A 16,254-nucleotide genomic window follows, 5' to 3' on the forward strand; every position below is an offset into this window, starting at 1 on the left:
CAATAAAAATTGAAGTAAAAATAAAATGATGTCCCTGTATATAACTCTCTGGTATTTTATACTTTTGCTTATGCTGATTTTCTGGTTAACGTGATTGGGATAATATTTGTATTTATATTAATAACTTATATTCATATTATACACATTTGTATTTAATGTAAGATCACATCGATACAACTTCTAGCTTGGAGGATAGACAGTGATGATAACGATGTTAATGATAGTAATGATAGCTGAAGCGTGCTAAAAAAAAGTGGTCAACGACTCGTAGAAGGTATGATGCATGAATTTCACTCACCGCCTGATGGAGGTGAAGTATTGCTCCAGGAAGTCCTTAGCGTGACGGAGCACTTCCTCTCGGGAGCGCGGGCCAGTGCTGCGCGTGTGAAGAGACACCACGCTGCCCAGACAAGCCTGCTGCGAGCACTGCGTCGGCTGAAACAAACAAGTAATAGTCTAGTAATGATTTTGTTGATTATGAAGATTACAATTTATTTTTTTCATGTAGGTTACTTATTTATTATTAGGTCTAATAGGCTATTAATGCTCCAACCTTCATTATTATTATGGAGATGACACAATTTTACTTTTTGGCGGAAAAACCTGGTATAATAATTCAAATAATGGACTTAAATTAATAAAAAAATGGTTTGACATAAATTAACTTTCTATGAACGAAAATAAAACCGCGATTATTCCTTTCTCATTATCTGAAAAATGTAACAAACATCCTACATTTATATTAAGTATTAAATTACATAATTCTGATTGTTGTCTTATACACTGTAAATACCCGATTATTAAGGAGTCCTCTGAAGTCAAGTATTTAGGCATAATTTTCTATTATCACTTAAAATGGAACCAACACATTAATTACCTTTGTAATAAATTACGTAAAATAATATATTGTTTTGTTTTATTGAGGAATTACTTATCAATAAGTTTATTACGCATAATATACTTAACTTTATTTCAATCGGTAATTATGTATGGAATTATAGGATGGGGTAGCTTATTTAAATCCAATTTTAATCCACTTTATTTATTACAGAAGAAAATAATTAAAATATGTCTTCATAAACCTATTGATTTTCCATCTCAAAAATTATTTTTAGACTTTAATGTTCTTAACATAAGACAAATTTATTATATTGTATTAATAAAATTCATACTTAAAAATCGAAATAATTTTGAATTTTATTCTCATAGTTATGAAACAAAAGGTATGAATTCTTTAAGATTGTTTGAACCAAAATGCAACACTGTTACAGTATTTAATCATAGTAGTAATTTAGGCCCAAGAATATATAACAAATTTATATTTAAATATCCTAATCTTGTCAATTCTAATAGTTCTAGTATTAAATTTAAAAAGTTATGTATGGATTTTATAAAAATTGAAAAATTGTAAATTTAAATTTATATATTATTATTGTCTAGTAGACATGAAAAAAATTGTATTATATATTTATCAGTTATAATTCAGGAATCCGCCCCTGAGCACGAGTTCTACTCTTTCAGAGCTGAGCTAAAGTTTTTTCTGTATATATTGTATCTTATGTTACAATTATTAGCAAAATAAATAAATAAAATAAGTAAAATAAACAGCAAGTAGTCAATAATGATCAGTTACCATAAGGATTGACTATGTATAAACAATTAAGCAAGCAATAGTCCATTGTTGTGGACATATGCATTAAAACAGGGACATCGTTTCCAACAATGCTCTTGCTGCCTATGGCAGGTCCTCTTTCAAATTGAATGCTCTCTATATTAAATTGATCCTTTATATTACAATGTTGTTAAAATCCAATATAACTGCAGTTTCGAAAGAGTATGCATGCTACTACTATCGCTGTCTCCAAAATATATTTCTATGAACATCCTACTCACTTGCTTAAGTTATAGAAAATGGCACATTGTCGACATATTTACGTACTGTATATTATTTGTGGTACTATATTGTGCACATGTCTGTAATTTCTATCAGGAATTTCCAACGACAAATTCGCAATTCTAGAGTATCTGCGTTTCTTTCGATAATAATAATAATAATAATAATAATAATAATAATAATAATAATAATAATAATAATACTAATAATAATAATAATACTAATACTACTAATAACAACAACAACAACAACAATAATAATAATAATAATAATAATAATAATAATAATAATAATAATAATAATAATAATAATAATGCAATTTTGGTTAAAAATTGCAAAACAAAATCTGTACAAAGAAATTAACAACACATTTTTAGCTTCAGCATACTAGCCTATTAAAGAAATACTTCTGAACAGTTCATTCTCTATTTGTAACTAATATTCTTTTACCTTTAAAACTAAAGAAAAATAGTAATATGCGTTACAAGAGCGGTATGTTGATGTTTTCATGTTTGAGGAAAAGATTGAAAAAGCGAAACGTAGTTGAGCTTTTTTAATTTCCGAGAACATGAAAACAAACATACCGCTCGTGTATCGTACATTATTTTGTGCGAAGATCGTTTATTACATACCTGAAAGAGGAATTTCTAATTAGTTGCAATGAAATCTCCATCTTGATTTCTGTTCAATGACGGCAACTTTTAAAAACTAAAATATCTATCTTCAACATTGTTGCTATAAAATGTTTTCTGTGTTTACTATATTCCAGCAGGCCGTGATATACGTCTGTCTTTTTTTTCCCCCAGTCTATAAATGCGAACTTAAAACAAACGGTAAGGTTATATAATGATTTATTTTTCATTTTAATATTTTAACAATATTATTTATATAACATATTGCAGTAATAACATCGGCATCTGGAATCTTGTTGATTTTTTCACGGCTTCCTTAATATTACTTGCATTACAAATGCAGTAACTTTTGTGGTGTTGTAGAGTTTACTTAATTTTTGCAAATATTTAAAAAACAATAATTAACAGTGCAATTTAGGTGAAATTGCAGTGGTAAGTTTCCAATTTATAATTATTACTATGTTAAACGTCTCTAAAAATAATATGTTAAAAACCTAAAGCAGTAACCGCTTAAGCGGTAAGAAGAGGGAAATTGTTATGTATGTTGCGTTGGGAATACTGAATGTGGTATTTCACACTTACCGCGTATTGGTTTTGTGCGGAAAGCAAGCAAATACGCACGATCTCGCACAAAGCTATGTTACTAACAACTTCAAATTTGTGTAACTCTGAAAGTAATGAGATTATGACGCATGTTTATATGAATTTTTTGCTCAGAATGTCTTCGGAAATAAGTTCCGTAAGTGACGGCAAATCCTCGTGAATCAACCTATATATGAAAAAAAAAAAAAAAAAAAAAAAAACACACACACACGTCGACATATTGTTGGGCTTCCCCTGGCCTGGGATTAACAGAGCACAGTCTTCACTGAGACACACACATAGGACAGAACATTAACGAACGACATCCATTTATACCCGAGGAGGTTTTCGAACTCACGAACCTCCGAACCTCAGGCGCCTAGGGTGAGCGCACATTAAACCGCCACTGGGACTAGCAAAACTTTCTAGTTATTTTCTGAAATTCTCCAGTAAAATTATGAAATTACATGTGTTCATGAAATATTAATTTTTGTTTCCAAATAAAAAATTACAATAATTATAAAAATAATCCTTTGCGTGCTAGAATGTGTTTCATAACCTCGTAGATAACAATTAAAAATTGGGAGTAAATCCCTTGCTGATAAGACAAGAAGGAGAAGACGAATATGCTGGAGTTCTTAGGGACTAATTTCCTTCCATTAATAATTCCACGATTACACTTGAATTGAAATCTTAATTATTACCAAAATAATGGAACAATGGGACTGAGATATTTTGTCGTTTAAAGTAAACTTATCTCTTCACGGATGATCGCTTCAGTTATATCTTCAGACATAACAGGATAGAAATTTAGTTGTAAATGTTATGTCTGCACAACGCATCTAATTATGTACAATTAGCAAGAGCGGTTGTGTTGAGGTTTAAATGTAAAAATTCTGACGCAGTTTGGGGATAAGATCTAGAGTTTGGATTCATCTTGCATAGGATATCGATGTTTGTTCTTATCGAAGTGGCGTTCTTGTTATTTTACTGTATTAGATGAATACATACTGTCCTGCTCACTCGATGTCGCGTTGTAAGATCTATACCACTGCTGCGTGTCTAGAGTTAAATCCGAAAGAAAGAAAGAAAGAAAGAAAGAAAGAAGAAGAGAAAGAAAGAGAGAAAGAAAGAAAGAAACAAAGAAAGAGAAAGAAAGAAAGAAAGATTGGGTAGGTAGGTAGGTAGACAATGGTTAGGCAGGCAGGCAGGCAGGCAGACAGACAGACAGACAGAATGTGAGATTTATAGGGAGCGCGAGGGGGGCATACTTCTATTGGAATAACACATCTTACATCGCATATTCCAATAAGGAATCATAATTTTCTCCTACTATGTTTTCTAGTTAACAGCTTTCAGACATTATTGGATCATTATCGTCATCGTTGTCGTCACCATCACCGTCACCATAATCATCATCTTATTGAATAATTTACATTCTTATGACCAGCTTTAGGATCCGATACAACTTAGAAATGAAGTGAAGTTAACAGTGCAACGTAGTACAGATGGAATGAGGTGGCGTGTTGAGTTTTGTTTACCTGTGCGTTAGAGTACAATTCGGTTCGTGATCAGAGGTACAGTATTCTTCTGTCTCTTCCTACGAAACGAACTCAGGCCATCACAGTGCATTTTCAATACAGTAGATAGTGGACAGTTTTTTTTTCGAACTACAGTGGTATGTACTACATGGTTGTTCATTGTAACTATAACGACTTCAATGTCGCCGAGGGACCTGAAAACTTGTGAGGTACGTATTCTACTTCATTTTCCACCGTTACTAGATTGTACTCGTACTATTAATAATAAAATACATACTAGGTTCAAAAAGTTCCCGGAATTTGCTAGCATCATAGAAACAACGTACCTTAAACACTATTCTACAGCATTCCCTTCAAAATAGTTGCCTTCCGCAACAACACACTTTTGCCAACGCGTGTAGAGTTCCTGGAAGCAGGCCTGGAAGCCATTTTGTGAAACCCGTCTTAGTGCTCTCGTCGCGTTTGCGATAACCTCTTCAGCATTGAATCTCCGTCCTTTCAGATGACTTTTCAGACGGGGAAACAGAAAGTAATCAGGTGGTGAGAGATCAGGAGAGTATGGTGGGTGATCCAAAGCAGTTATGTTGTGCCTGGCAAGAAAATTCTTTACAATAATTGCGCGATGAGCAGGTGTATTGTCATGCATAAGGAACCAGTTGTTTTCTACCCACTTTTCTGGACGTTTCCTTCTCACTGCGTCCCAGAGGCGACGGAGGGTTTCTACGTACAATTCTTTCGTTACAGTACGACCTTCTGGAATGAACTCATGGTGCATGAGACCCTGAGAGTCGAAGAAAACTTCCAAAATAACTTTGCTTTAAGTGTGCTTAAATGCGACAGGCTCATGTCAGTAGATTTACTGGCATGTGAAAGAACTCCTGCGTGACAAAATTCCGGCACATCCGGCGATGCTGATATAACCTCTGCAGTTGCGAGCGTCGTTAAATAAAACATAACATTTAAAATAACTTTGCCTTTGGAAGTGTCCCTAGGAAATTTTTGCTTCCGAGGAGATGTTTTCGATTTCCACTCAGATGACTGTCGTTTAGGGACTGGGTCGTACAAGTAGCACCAGTTTCATTTTGTTTAAGAAATCACCATCTTCATCAGCCATACTGATCATGTCCCCAGCAAAACACAGAACTTGATGTTTGTACTTTGCTCTGTGGACATAATTACAAAATGCGACGAACAAACAAAACACTATGATAAACAAATGCCTACAACTCAAAACCAATAGTTGCCATTATCAACAAACTTTAAGGAAATGACATCATGAATGTTACCAACTAAACAAATGTATAATATCCCTTGTTATATATTAATACGAAAAATGGTAGTAAAATTCCGGGAACTTTTTGAACCTAGTAGTATAATGAAGTATATTGACGTCGTTGTTAACATTCACAGTATGTCTGTCTACTATGTTCAAGGAACTCTATAGTCAAGTTGTGCGTATATTGATTGATAAAGTTCCCGGATCCTAAGCCTGATTATGACTATAGTTTCTTAGAATTTACACATCTATTATGTTTCTGTAGTATAAAGAGGTCAGTGTTACGTAATGATGAGAGGAAGTCTGTATTTTGAGTGATTCTTTTATTAAAATTCCATATACACTGTATTTTTTATTTTAAAGAAACTGATGCTCTTCATCTAAGCTGGGAATTTAACAATGAAGTGATTATCGTTTTTCTTGTTTTCTCACATTTAAGTACATAATAATTAAGCATTTTAACTACATATATTTTATGTTGAATACAGGGGGAGAGAAAAAGAAAGAGAGAGAGAGAGGAGGGGATGGCGCGAGTCAGTTTCCTATAGATAGATAGGTAAATAGATAAGGACATAAACATACAGAACAGTAATCGTAAACGATTAAAAATGGAGAAGATAAGACATGTAGAAAAATAGAGTGAATCAGTGAGTAATGAAAGAAGAAATTAGCAAATTAGTTAATGACGAGGTAGAAAAGAGAAAATTAAGAAGATATGAAATAAGAGGCTGAAAAGCGACAGGCAGAAACAAAAGCAGTAAGAATGAGAAATTATAACGAATAAAGGAAGGAAATAAAAAGAAAAAAGTAAGAAAGGAAAAAGGAAATGAAAAGGAAGAATAAGTTGCAGAAAAATGAGGGAAGCATAAAAAAGAATAAAATGGAAAGAAATAAGAAAAGGCATAAGAATAGGAAAGAAGAAATCTATATAAATGAATGGGAAAGATATTAAAGAAAGAAACAAACATGAAGAGAGGAAGACTGGAGTAAAGAAAGGAAAACAGTGGAAGGTAACAAATGAAGATGTAAAATGAGATAAATGAATGAAGAATAATCAACACACACCTATTTGTATTTTATATTATAATAATGTTTCAGTCTCCAAACAAAAATTAAGAGTTTAGGGTCACAGAATTATTCAAAACATTTCCATTAAATTCCTACAGATTTGTTAATTTTTCCTTGTTGAATCTATCATGTCAGAGAGTAGCTGAAATGACGTATTTTTTTCCTTAACTGAGAAGAATATTTGTGATTTATAATAATAACACAGTCTAGTATATACAGTCACGAAGCTCAATACGTAGTAAATATGCATCTATAGATAGTTGCTAGCCACTAGGGTCGTTAATATCGCCTCATTACACACAATGCGAAAAAGTACCGGCACTCTATTGTTCCTAGCACCCTCACAACTCAAGCTTCGTGACTGTATATACTAGACTGATAATACAATAATGGCGGCAACAACGAGAGTGCCCCGAAAATATATTTTATGCCTCAGATCTAGCTTTTACTTCCACAAATTTTACTCTACTTTGAAATTTGGAATTCGAACTTGGAATTCAGCAAAGGTATGAATATAGTAGCGAAACTTTAAAAATCCATGGGCCTAATACCTTACAATTTTCATGTCTTAAAAATAGTGCGATATTATTTTCCTTTTTATGAAAATTGCCTTACTTTCATTCATTAGACCGCTTTCATTATATGGACTTCTTCTTTCATGCGTTGTATAATATAATCTATTGCGTATATTTCATTTAGTAAAATCCGTGTAATGAAATACACAGGGATTTATTTAAAATGTAATTCAGATTGATAAGCATCTTTCCGTTTATAGTAATATAAATTATATTTAATGTTAAAGTTCCGTGACAATTTCTTATCACGATTTGTTATTCATAATGTAATGGAAAGAAGAATGTATAGAAGCATGCAACGATGCTAAATGGAAAATGGCGAGAATGAAAGCTGCCCTTCTTTTGTTTTTCTATGGTTACGCCGTCAATATGCTGGTGCGTGATTAAGAAACATCGTGAATCCAAGGAAGATAACAGCAAGCTACCTACGTATCATCTAGGTCTGTAGAAATAATCAGTAAAATAGTAGTAGCATTAATAGTAGTAATATTAAATAATAATAAAACAACAGTAAATTAAATCATAATGATGACAATAAAAGATAATGTATGAATATACGTAGAATAATGCCAAAGAATAATATGCGTGAAAAAACTGTTATAATACAAATTTAAGATTACAGTATGTGCAGCACACGTTTTCCGTTATTGAATGTTAAGAAGCGCTTATAATACCAATTTAAGATTATGTGCAGCACAAATTTTTCCGAAGCGCTTATAATAAACAATTAAGATTATGTGCAGCACAAGATTTCCGTTATTAAATGTTAAGAATGCTTATAATACAAATTTAGGATTACGTACAGATGTCTCAAACTACAGTACAGCCGCTCGTTCTCCGGCCCTGACGTTTCTCGTGATCGAGGGAGACAGTGTTGCCGATACATATAGACAGAATGAAAACTGTCACGCGCTCGCGGCCGATTTTGTGGAGCGGAATAAAAACTAATTCGAACGCGTAGGCTTGCCTATAAGTCATTTGACATATAACTTAAATCATATCCTTCGTTAATGTACACAGCTAGCGTAGATTACAAAAAAAAAAAAAAAACTGTGAACGCGTATATAAATCATTTTACAGTTTTACACAAACGTAGATCGCATCTTTCGTTAATGTACACAGCTAAATAATTATAACAGAATAAAAACTAATGCGAACACTTATGTAAATTATACATAGGCCTACAGTATATAACCACAGACTATGGGAATATCTTTATAATGAAAGTGTATCGAATGAAATATACTCTACTTTCCTTAGAATCTGTTAATACTCAAGTGGCAAGACGCCACACTTTTAACGGTTGTTTTTCCCACCTTCAAAGCATCAAAAACTCTATCTACCATTTTCGTAACAGGGAGAAGAGATTCTCCATTGTCTCGCTCCTTCTCAAAATATTCACGCAGTCTGTATATAAATTCACGACTTTTGCTCTTAAAAGAGCCGATTTTTTCCTTCTTTGATTCTGACAACCACTGGCCATATTATTATATCAATAATAAGGTTTACAGGCACCGTAAATCGCTCAAGCACAAAACAACACAATTACTTCGCTTGTACTATAACACAAAAAAGTAACGACTCGTTCGCCACGTGCTTCGCATAAAAAAGAAGTGGCAACATCGCGCTAAATACATCAGACGCTCATAGCTGGTAGGGTCTAGCAGATAACTTTAACCTCTAGTGCCCGCCTATCTCCCAGCATTGCAAACTGCGATTGAATTAATCTTCGCATATCAGAACTCAAGTCTTGTAACAGCAAATTACAATAGAATTAAAAACATTACTTTAAACCGAACCAGAGTGTTTTAAGGTTAAAACTTAGCAGAATAGTTTCATTCACAATGGAATTTCGAGGTTCTTTTCACAACTTCAAAACACCACAAGTTGGCAATGCGAAATGTCAGAGCCGGAGACTGGCCGGCTTTAGTTTAGCAAACTGTCTCGTTCACGCAGGCGCATAGAGCACATCTCTCCTACCAATGTCCGCCTACTGCTGTGCACTGTGGACTAGAACGGTACAGTTCAGTTCTAATAGCAGCTGAGAAGGCTGTAATCTGTGTAAGAACGTTTCTATATGTGCCTGTCGTTTGTGATAGAAGTATTTCTTCTGTTATGATGAGTAGTACATTATCGGGCAAAGTTCTCTATAGTTAAACGCTATAATCTATAATTTGGGCACATATAACTAGAATAATGATGGAACATTTAGATCAGTCATATATTATACTAATGAATTTTTAATAGGTTATTTTACGACGCCTTATCAACAGCGTAGGTTATTTAGCGTCTGAATGAGATGAAGGTGACAATACCGGTGAAATGAGTCCGAGTTCCAACACCGAAAGTTACCCAGCATTTGCTCGTATTGGGTTGAGGGAAAACCCCGGAAAAAACCTCAATCAGGTAACTTGCTCCGAACGGGAATCGAACCTGGACCACCTGGTTTCGCGGCTAGACGCGCTAACCATTACTCCATAGGTGTGGACTAATGAATATACCTTTGTAATTAGAAAATAAATCATTAACACCAATAACATTTAACGAATTATTATGTATTACAACACTGCTTAATATATTATAGGGAGAATGCAACTTGAATACATTGCCAAGAAGTCAATTTTTTAGATAATGTGACTATACATAGGTATCGGAGCGTAGGTGGGCCCCCTTCTTTAGCTGCACTACCTCTCCTATCCAGGCAGCTTCCTAGCTTGAGTTATCTGTACAGTACACTATTTCCGTTACTAACTTCACACTATAATCAAACAAGAATCTAAGTTACATACCTAATGCCTTTGTTGTTTTGCTGATAGTTAAATTTTGTGTACTTTATAAAATAAGCGCAGGCAATGTTGTACGTGTATTAACAGTGTGAAATCTTAGCCTCAACTGTATCACCCCTACTTTACTGTTAAATCTTTCAGCGGGAATATTTGGCAAGAAAGCGGAAGACTATTCCACCGATTTAGCTGTTGCTAGTAGCTAATAATGAACATAAACATAATAATGATAGTGACAGAGGAATACTGTGATGATATCTCAGCTAAAAAAAGTTACCGTGAGGCAGCTTTATCAAACACAGATTCAATAGAATTCGATCCAGGATCTTCAACATGGAGACCAAAATCTGTCCATCAAACATTCCTTAGTGATTAATTAAGTAAAACTTTCTGCTCAGATTTCTTATTAAAGTTGCTAGGGTGACTAATTTTGGCGTGATACAGTCGAAGCTTTGCATACTATTATCTCGATCAGCAGTACCTACTTGAATTTGACTTGACGTCGCAACATCTCAAGTGCCGACTGAGAGCCAGTGAATGCTAATAACTCAATTACACTGAGCTTTGCAGACGTGTCTGTCGACTTATACGAGCAAAGTGATTATCCCTTTTCTTCACTTTTTGTTCCGAAGTTCAGCACAATCTTATTGCGATGCCTCGGACTTCATTTTCTTTAGTAGGTAGATAGTTTCACTCATATATTCATTCCTATAGATATCTATGTAGCTAGTTAGGTATATTTTTATTATATAACTACATGTACAGCCTTAGACACAAAAAATGACCGTTTTTGTGTAGTATGAATTTGTTCAAGTCCACTGCGGGCAACGCCTGGCTCACACGACTACGGAAAGAATGTTTATTTTGCACCTAATTTACTCCTGAATACATCTTCGTTATAGATTATTTATAACACTTGATCTGTAAACAGACAGAAAAAGAAGCAAACAAACAAAACAAAGGAAAAACAGAGCGGATCGTGCGTAAGAAATTCCTTCACGTGTAAACCTAAGATGTCACGGAATCAACCTAAGTCTTCCAAAGGGACTTAGCGTATGTCAGTCGGTCATTTTTTTATCTAAGACTTTATATAACTTATTCTGATATAATGTTGCCACCGAGTTGAACTTTTCAACTTTATATCCATGCAATTTTCCCTCATAAATTTAGAAACCTTTATTTTAATCACCTTATTATAATATAGGGAGTTATTACAAAGACGTTTTCCTGAATCTACTGTATAGGCCTATTGGCATTTGAAACTTAACTCGTTTTTCTCAGAATTAATGAAATGCTCATTCATGCTTTTGGTACGAGGGGGACCAATTATCGACCCAGCTAGTTACATACATACATACATACATACATACGTACGTACGTACGTACGTAGGTACAGTGCACACCTGTGGTGTAACGGTTACCGCGTATGGCCGCGAAACCAGGTGGCCCGGGTTCGATTCCCGGTCGGGACAAGTTACCTCGTTGAGGTTTTTTCCGAGGTTTTCCTTCACCCCAATATGAGCAAATGCTGGGTAATTTTCGGTGCTGGACCCCGGACTCATGTCACTGGCATTATCACCTTCATCTCAAACAGACGCTAAATAAGCTGAGATGTTGATAAGGCGTTGAAAATTAACCTACTAAAATAAAAAATAAAAAAAAAATACATACATATATAGTGTTCTGCTCATGGGCAGCTCTTTCACTGCAAACTTAACTTTCTCCAATCATTCCTATTTTTTGGTTCTTCTTAGTCTCCGCATATGATCCACATATCTTAATGTCGTCTATCATCTGATATCTTATTCTGCCCTGAATTCTTCTCCCGTTCACCATTCCTTTCAGTGCATTCTTCAGTAGCCAGTTTCCAAGTGATTCAACCAATTCCTTTTTCTCTTTCTGATCAGTTTCAGCATCATTCCTTCTTCACCTAGTCTTTACAACGTAACTTCATTTCTTATTCTGTCAGTCCACTTCACACGCTCCATTCTTCTCCATATTCATATTTCAAATGCTTCTATATAACAATTTTACCGTGCAAAGACTCATCATGCCATGTTTGCAGTTTTTCTTGGGAAGGATGCATGCTGTAGCTTCCCGTTGCTTTCCGCACACCACTCGCTCTTCCGAATCTTAAAAGATCCCAGGAGACCCCAGCGTGGAGGTGAGGAAAGTGCATTTGACTAATTGGGCCCTCCGGACTTCACCGACAGGGTTAAATATCAGGGTTTTTGACCCGATCAAAGATCGAGAAATCTCAGTTAGTCATCAAGTTATGTACCCTTATTTCCATCCGTCTAGATACAGATGATAGACGACATTAAAATGATATGGATAATATGCGGCGACTAAGAGAAAGCCAGGAAATAAAAAAAAATCATGGAGGAATGCCGGATTTGCAGGGGAAGACCTGCAATTTATTTTATTGAAACTCAATTTATATTTACTTTTGTGAACCATAAACCTTCCTTAGATTGCAATATGTTGAAGTATCGTTCAATTTCATGTCTGACAATAACGTTAGTCACAATGCAGTACAGTAGGCCTATAACATATATTTTATCCCTAAAGCTAGTGAGGGAAGTGAGACGGTATGCTCCGATATGGAATATAGCCACTGGTTTCTATAGCCAGAAAACATACCGTTAGTGAAAAATGACACACCGACACTGAAAAAATGTGATCCCTAAAAATTTGTTTATACATTTCTTCACAGCAAAGAGTACTATCTGTTTGACTCGTAAATCTAAACCACAACCTTCTGGAACTGTATTCAACGTATATTTAGGTACTTTTATTTGATAAGTCAACCCCTGGAATGCTTACTAGCTTGAGGTGGCCATTGTTACTAATTTAGTTTATCGTTGTTGCACTTTTTATTAATAATTAAGTAAGGCACTTTGAAACTTCAACGTTATTTTAAATGATAAGTCTCAATGGACATTGCAAAATAATCTAGTAAATAACTGCAGTAACTTGAAATTATTTTATTAAAAATTTAATGTGTTGCGTAAGATTCAAAGATCCGCGTTACTGACTAAAGGAAACAATTTATTGTGAGGAGGTAGGATTATGCCTTTTTAAATCGAGGTACGCCAGGAGAAAATCTTGGAGTAGCATACCGCCTCTGGTTTTTCACACTTCCCTCACTGCCTAAAGCTCTCTCGTTCTAAAGCCTTACAAACAGGATTTGGATTTACTCGTATCTGCACTATCCAGTCAACATACCTCCAATTGAAAATTTTCAGACGTCTTTGAAGCGCCGACAATGGTTATTATGCGATTTATGTTATCAAAAGTGAGCCAACTCCACTATTGACGTGGTCAAAAAACTAATATTCTTGACTTCCTTTCTGTGTTATGGTACTGTAACCGTCAAGAGTAACATGTGTAACGAAATCTACAGAAACAAAGATCTCAAGTTCAATACATCATGTCAGGAAATCCTAATATTTTTATTACATATTAGGCATATAGAAAGCTTTTATTGAGCAATGTGACTTAATTTGTCCTATTGAGTCAATTTCTACAAGAATTAAAATGTAAACAACTAGTATATGAAACAATTTATATCAATACTATTTTCAATCTGTTACAGGGTAATTCCACGAAAAACATGACATCAGATGTCACATACGAAGTTGTTGTTTTAAAGTCTTTATTATTTTTACGTCTGAGAGTGATGAATGGACAAGACCGAGGCACAGAAGAGAGCTTGTTTTCGTTTATAGTTTGTTCTGAATGTGAGCGGGAAGTTAGAGCATATTATTCCTACAAGCGAAACAACTGCAGTGAACTTTGTTCTCCCTTATCTCATCAGTATGTGAATGATCTTAACAGTGAGTGGTTAGGTTGAACGTACACCTTCGCGAAAGAGGATGTAGCAGGTATAATACATTGCCTTATTCGATAGTTTTAACTTTTGTTATGAGGTCATCTAAATCAGCTCAAGTTTGTGTCCCGTCCGTTACCAAATGTTTGAATTTATTTAGTTTCAAGCCATACTATTGCAAACTAGCCAATGAAAAAACATATTCTCTTCCAATACTCCATGATGAACACCATGAACCTTCAAGACCTTAATTAAATTCAAAACAATATTTTTAATCGTAGTAACAGATGGGACATCTTGTGGTAACAGACGGGACAAGAATAACTGTCCCATCCGTTACTTGTCCGTAATCATGAAGCCCATACCGTGAATTCGTTATTATTGTTATTGTTATTACTAGTATCATCAGCATTATCATCATCATCATCATCATCATCATAGTCATCCATATAGTTAGTTAAATTGTACATTGCAGGTTAATAATACTTTAACAACATGGCAAATATGTCTCCAGCCGAGAAAATGAAGCGGTATAGATAATGCCTGAAACAGTCGGCGAATTATGAAGATACTAAAATTAAGGACGCAAGAAGGAAGAAACATGCACGGGCTCTGAAGAAGACAACTATGACACCGAAGGATATGAGAAAACAAAGAAAATATGACCGTGAACGGAAAAGGTGTCTACCTGTAAAAATTGAATAGCCTGAGTCCAAGTGAAGAACCAACTTGTTCAAGTATTCTGTTTGTAACACTAGAGCTAAAGCTGTCCATCATGCTCTCCGTAATCTGCCTCAAAGTCCAAGAAGGCATTATGAGATTGTGGGTGTATTAGCGAGGACCTGTGAATTATGGATGAAGGAAAGCAACATATCTGTAATAGGAAACCCTGTAAAAGATGTCGAAGATGATACAATTAATTTTTATTGCAGGGAAGATATCAGCAGACAGGCTTCCGGAAGGAAAGACTGTTTAACAATTTACACAGATACTGGGAAGGTAAAAATGTAGAAACAAAATCTTGTGATGACCATTAAAGAAACATAACCTATTCGTTGCAGGAAAAGTGACAAACATAATAAGACTTTCAAAATTTGCACCCCTTCGTCCTAAATACGTTCTTCCTTTACACTTAACATCACACAATATCTGTGTGTGTATGTATCACTGTAATGCCGAATATTTTAGTCAGAAACTTTGTCTTCCTACAATGAATACTGTTCGAGCTTACATGGAATCAGTAGTTTGTGATGTAGCAAACGAAAAGTGTATGTATGTTCAAATATTACTAATAAATATGGAGACTATGATAACTTGGACAAACGATTAGAAATTAAGGAGGAAGATTTAAAGAAACAGGTTACATATAAACAATGGGTACATGCAAATGGAAAAGTATACGAAATTGAAATCAGTAGTCAAATTGCAGAAGATGTGCAAGAATAGAAAAAGCAGATACCAACCCTACTGATACATTGCTTCATCACAAGGCAAAAAAAGGCATTGTTTAATGAAGTAAGACAAGCTTCATCTGAAGAATCTGGTGCGCTACCAGTGGACTTTTCGGAGAACTATTCCGCTATGTTTCAAAATGAAATACAGGCTGCCCATTGGAATAAGAAGAAAATTAGGCCTACAGTTTTCACAACAGTGGCGTGGTTTGGCAATGGACCTTGTAATTATGTCTTGACGCATGATAAATATGCTGTCTTTGCTTTCTTAGACGAAATTTTTAGAGACATGAAAATAATCATTCAAATGTGAAATAACTACATGTATTTTCTGATGGGGCTGCCTCTCAATTCAAGCAGAGATTTAATTTCATGAACATATCATTTGTAGAAGAATTTTATGGGATACAACTGTCCTGGCCTTTTTTTCTCCTCGAGCCTTGGGAAAGGAGCTGTAGATGGTGTAGGGGCAACTATGAAAAGGCTTATTTTGACTCGGGTGAAAATAGGAAAATACACAGTTCAAGACGCATAATTATTTGTCGAATGTGCTGCAACTTCTTCCGTCAAGATAATTTTGATTACAGACGAAACAGTGAAACATCATGATATGTTGAACG

The 16,254-nt window shown here is 34.7% G+C and overlaps 1 protein-coding gene across 2 annotated transcripts in view; it reads right to left on the reverse strand.

The window, feature by feature from the left end:
- Positions 1–16,254, reverse strand: part of Nos (Nitric oxide synthase) — a 501,742-nt gene that overhangs the window by 256,450 nt on the left and 229,038 nt on the right. For both annotated transcript variants that reach the window (XM_069813071.1, XM_069813070.1), the window contains exon 2: positions 299–435. In XM_069813071.1, the coding sequence (XP_069669172.1) occupies positions 299–435 (137 nt within the window). The remainder of the gene's footprint in view (positions 1–298; positions 436–16,254) is intronic.

This window comes from Periplaneta americana, chromosome 16 (genome assembly GCF_040183065.1).
Source record: "Periplaneta americana isolate PAMFEO1 chromosome 16, P.americana_PAMFEO1_priV1, whole genome shotgun sequence".
In the NCBI taxonomy this organism is placed as follows: Eukaryota; Metazoa; Arthropoda; class Insecta; order Blattodea; family Blattidae; genus Periplaneta; species Periplaneta americana.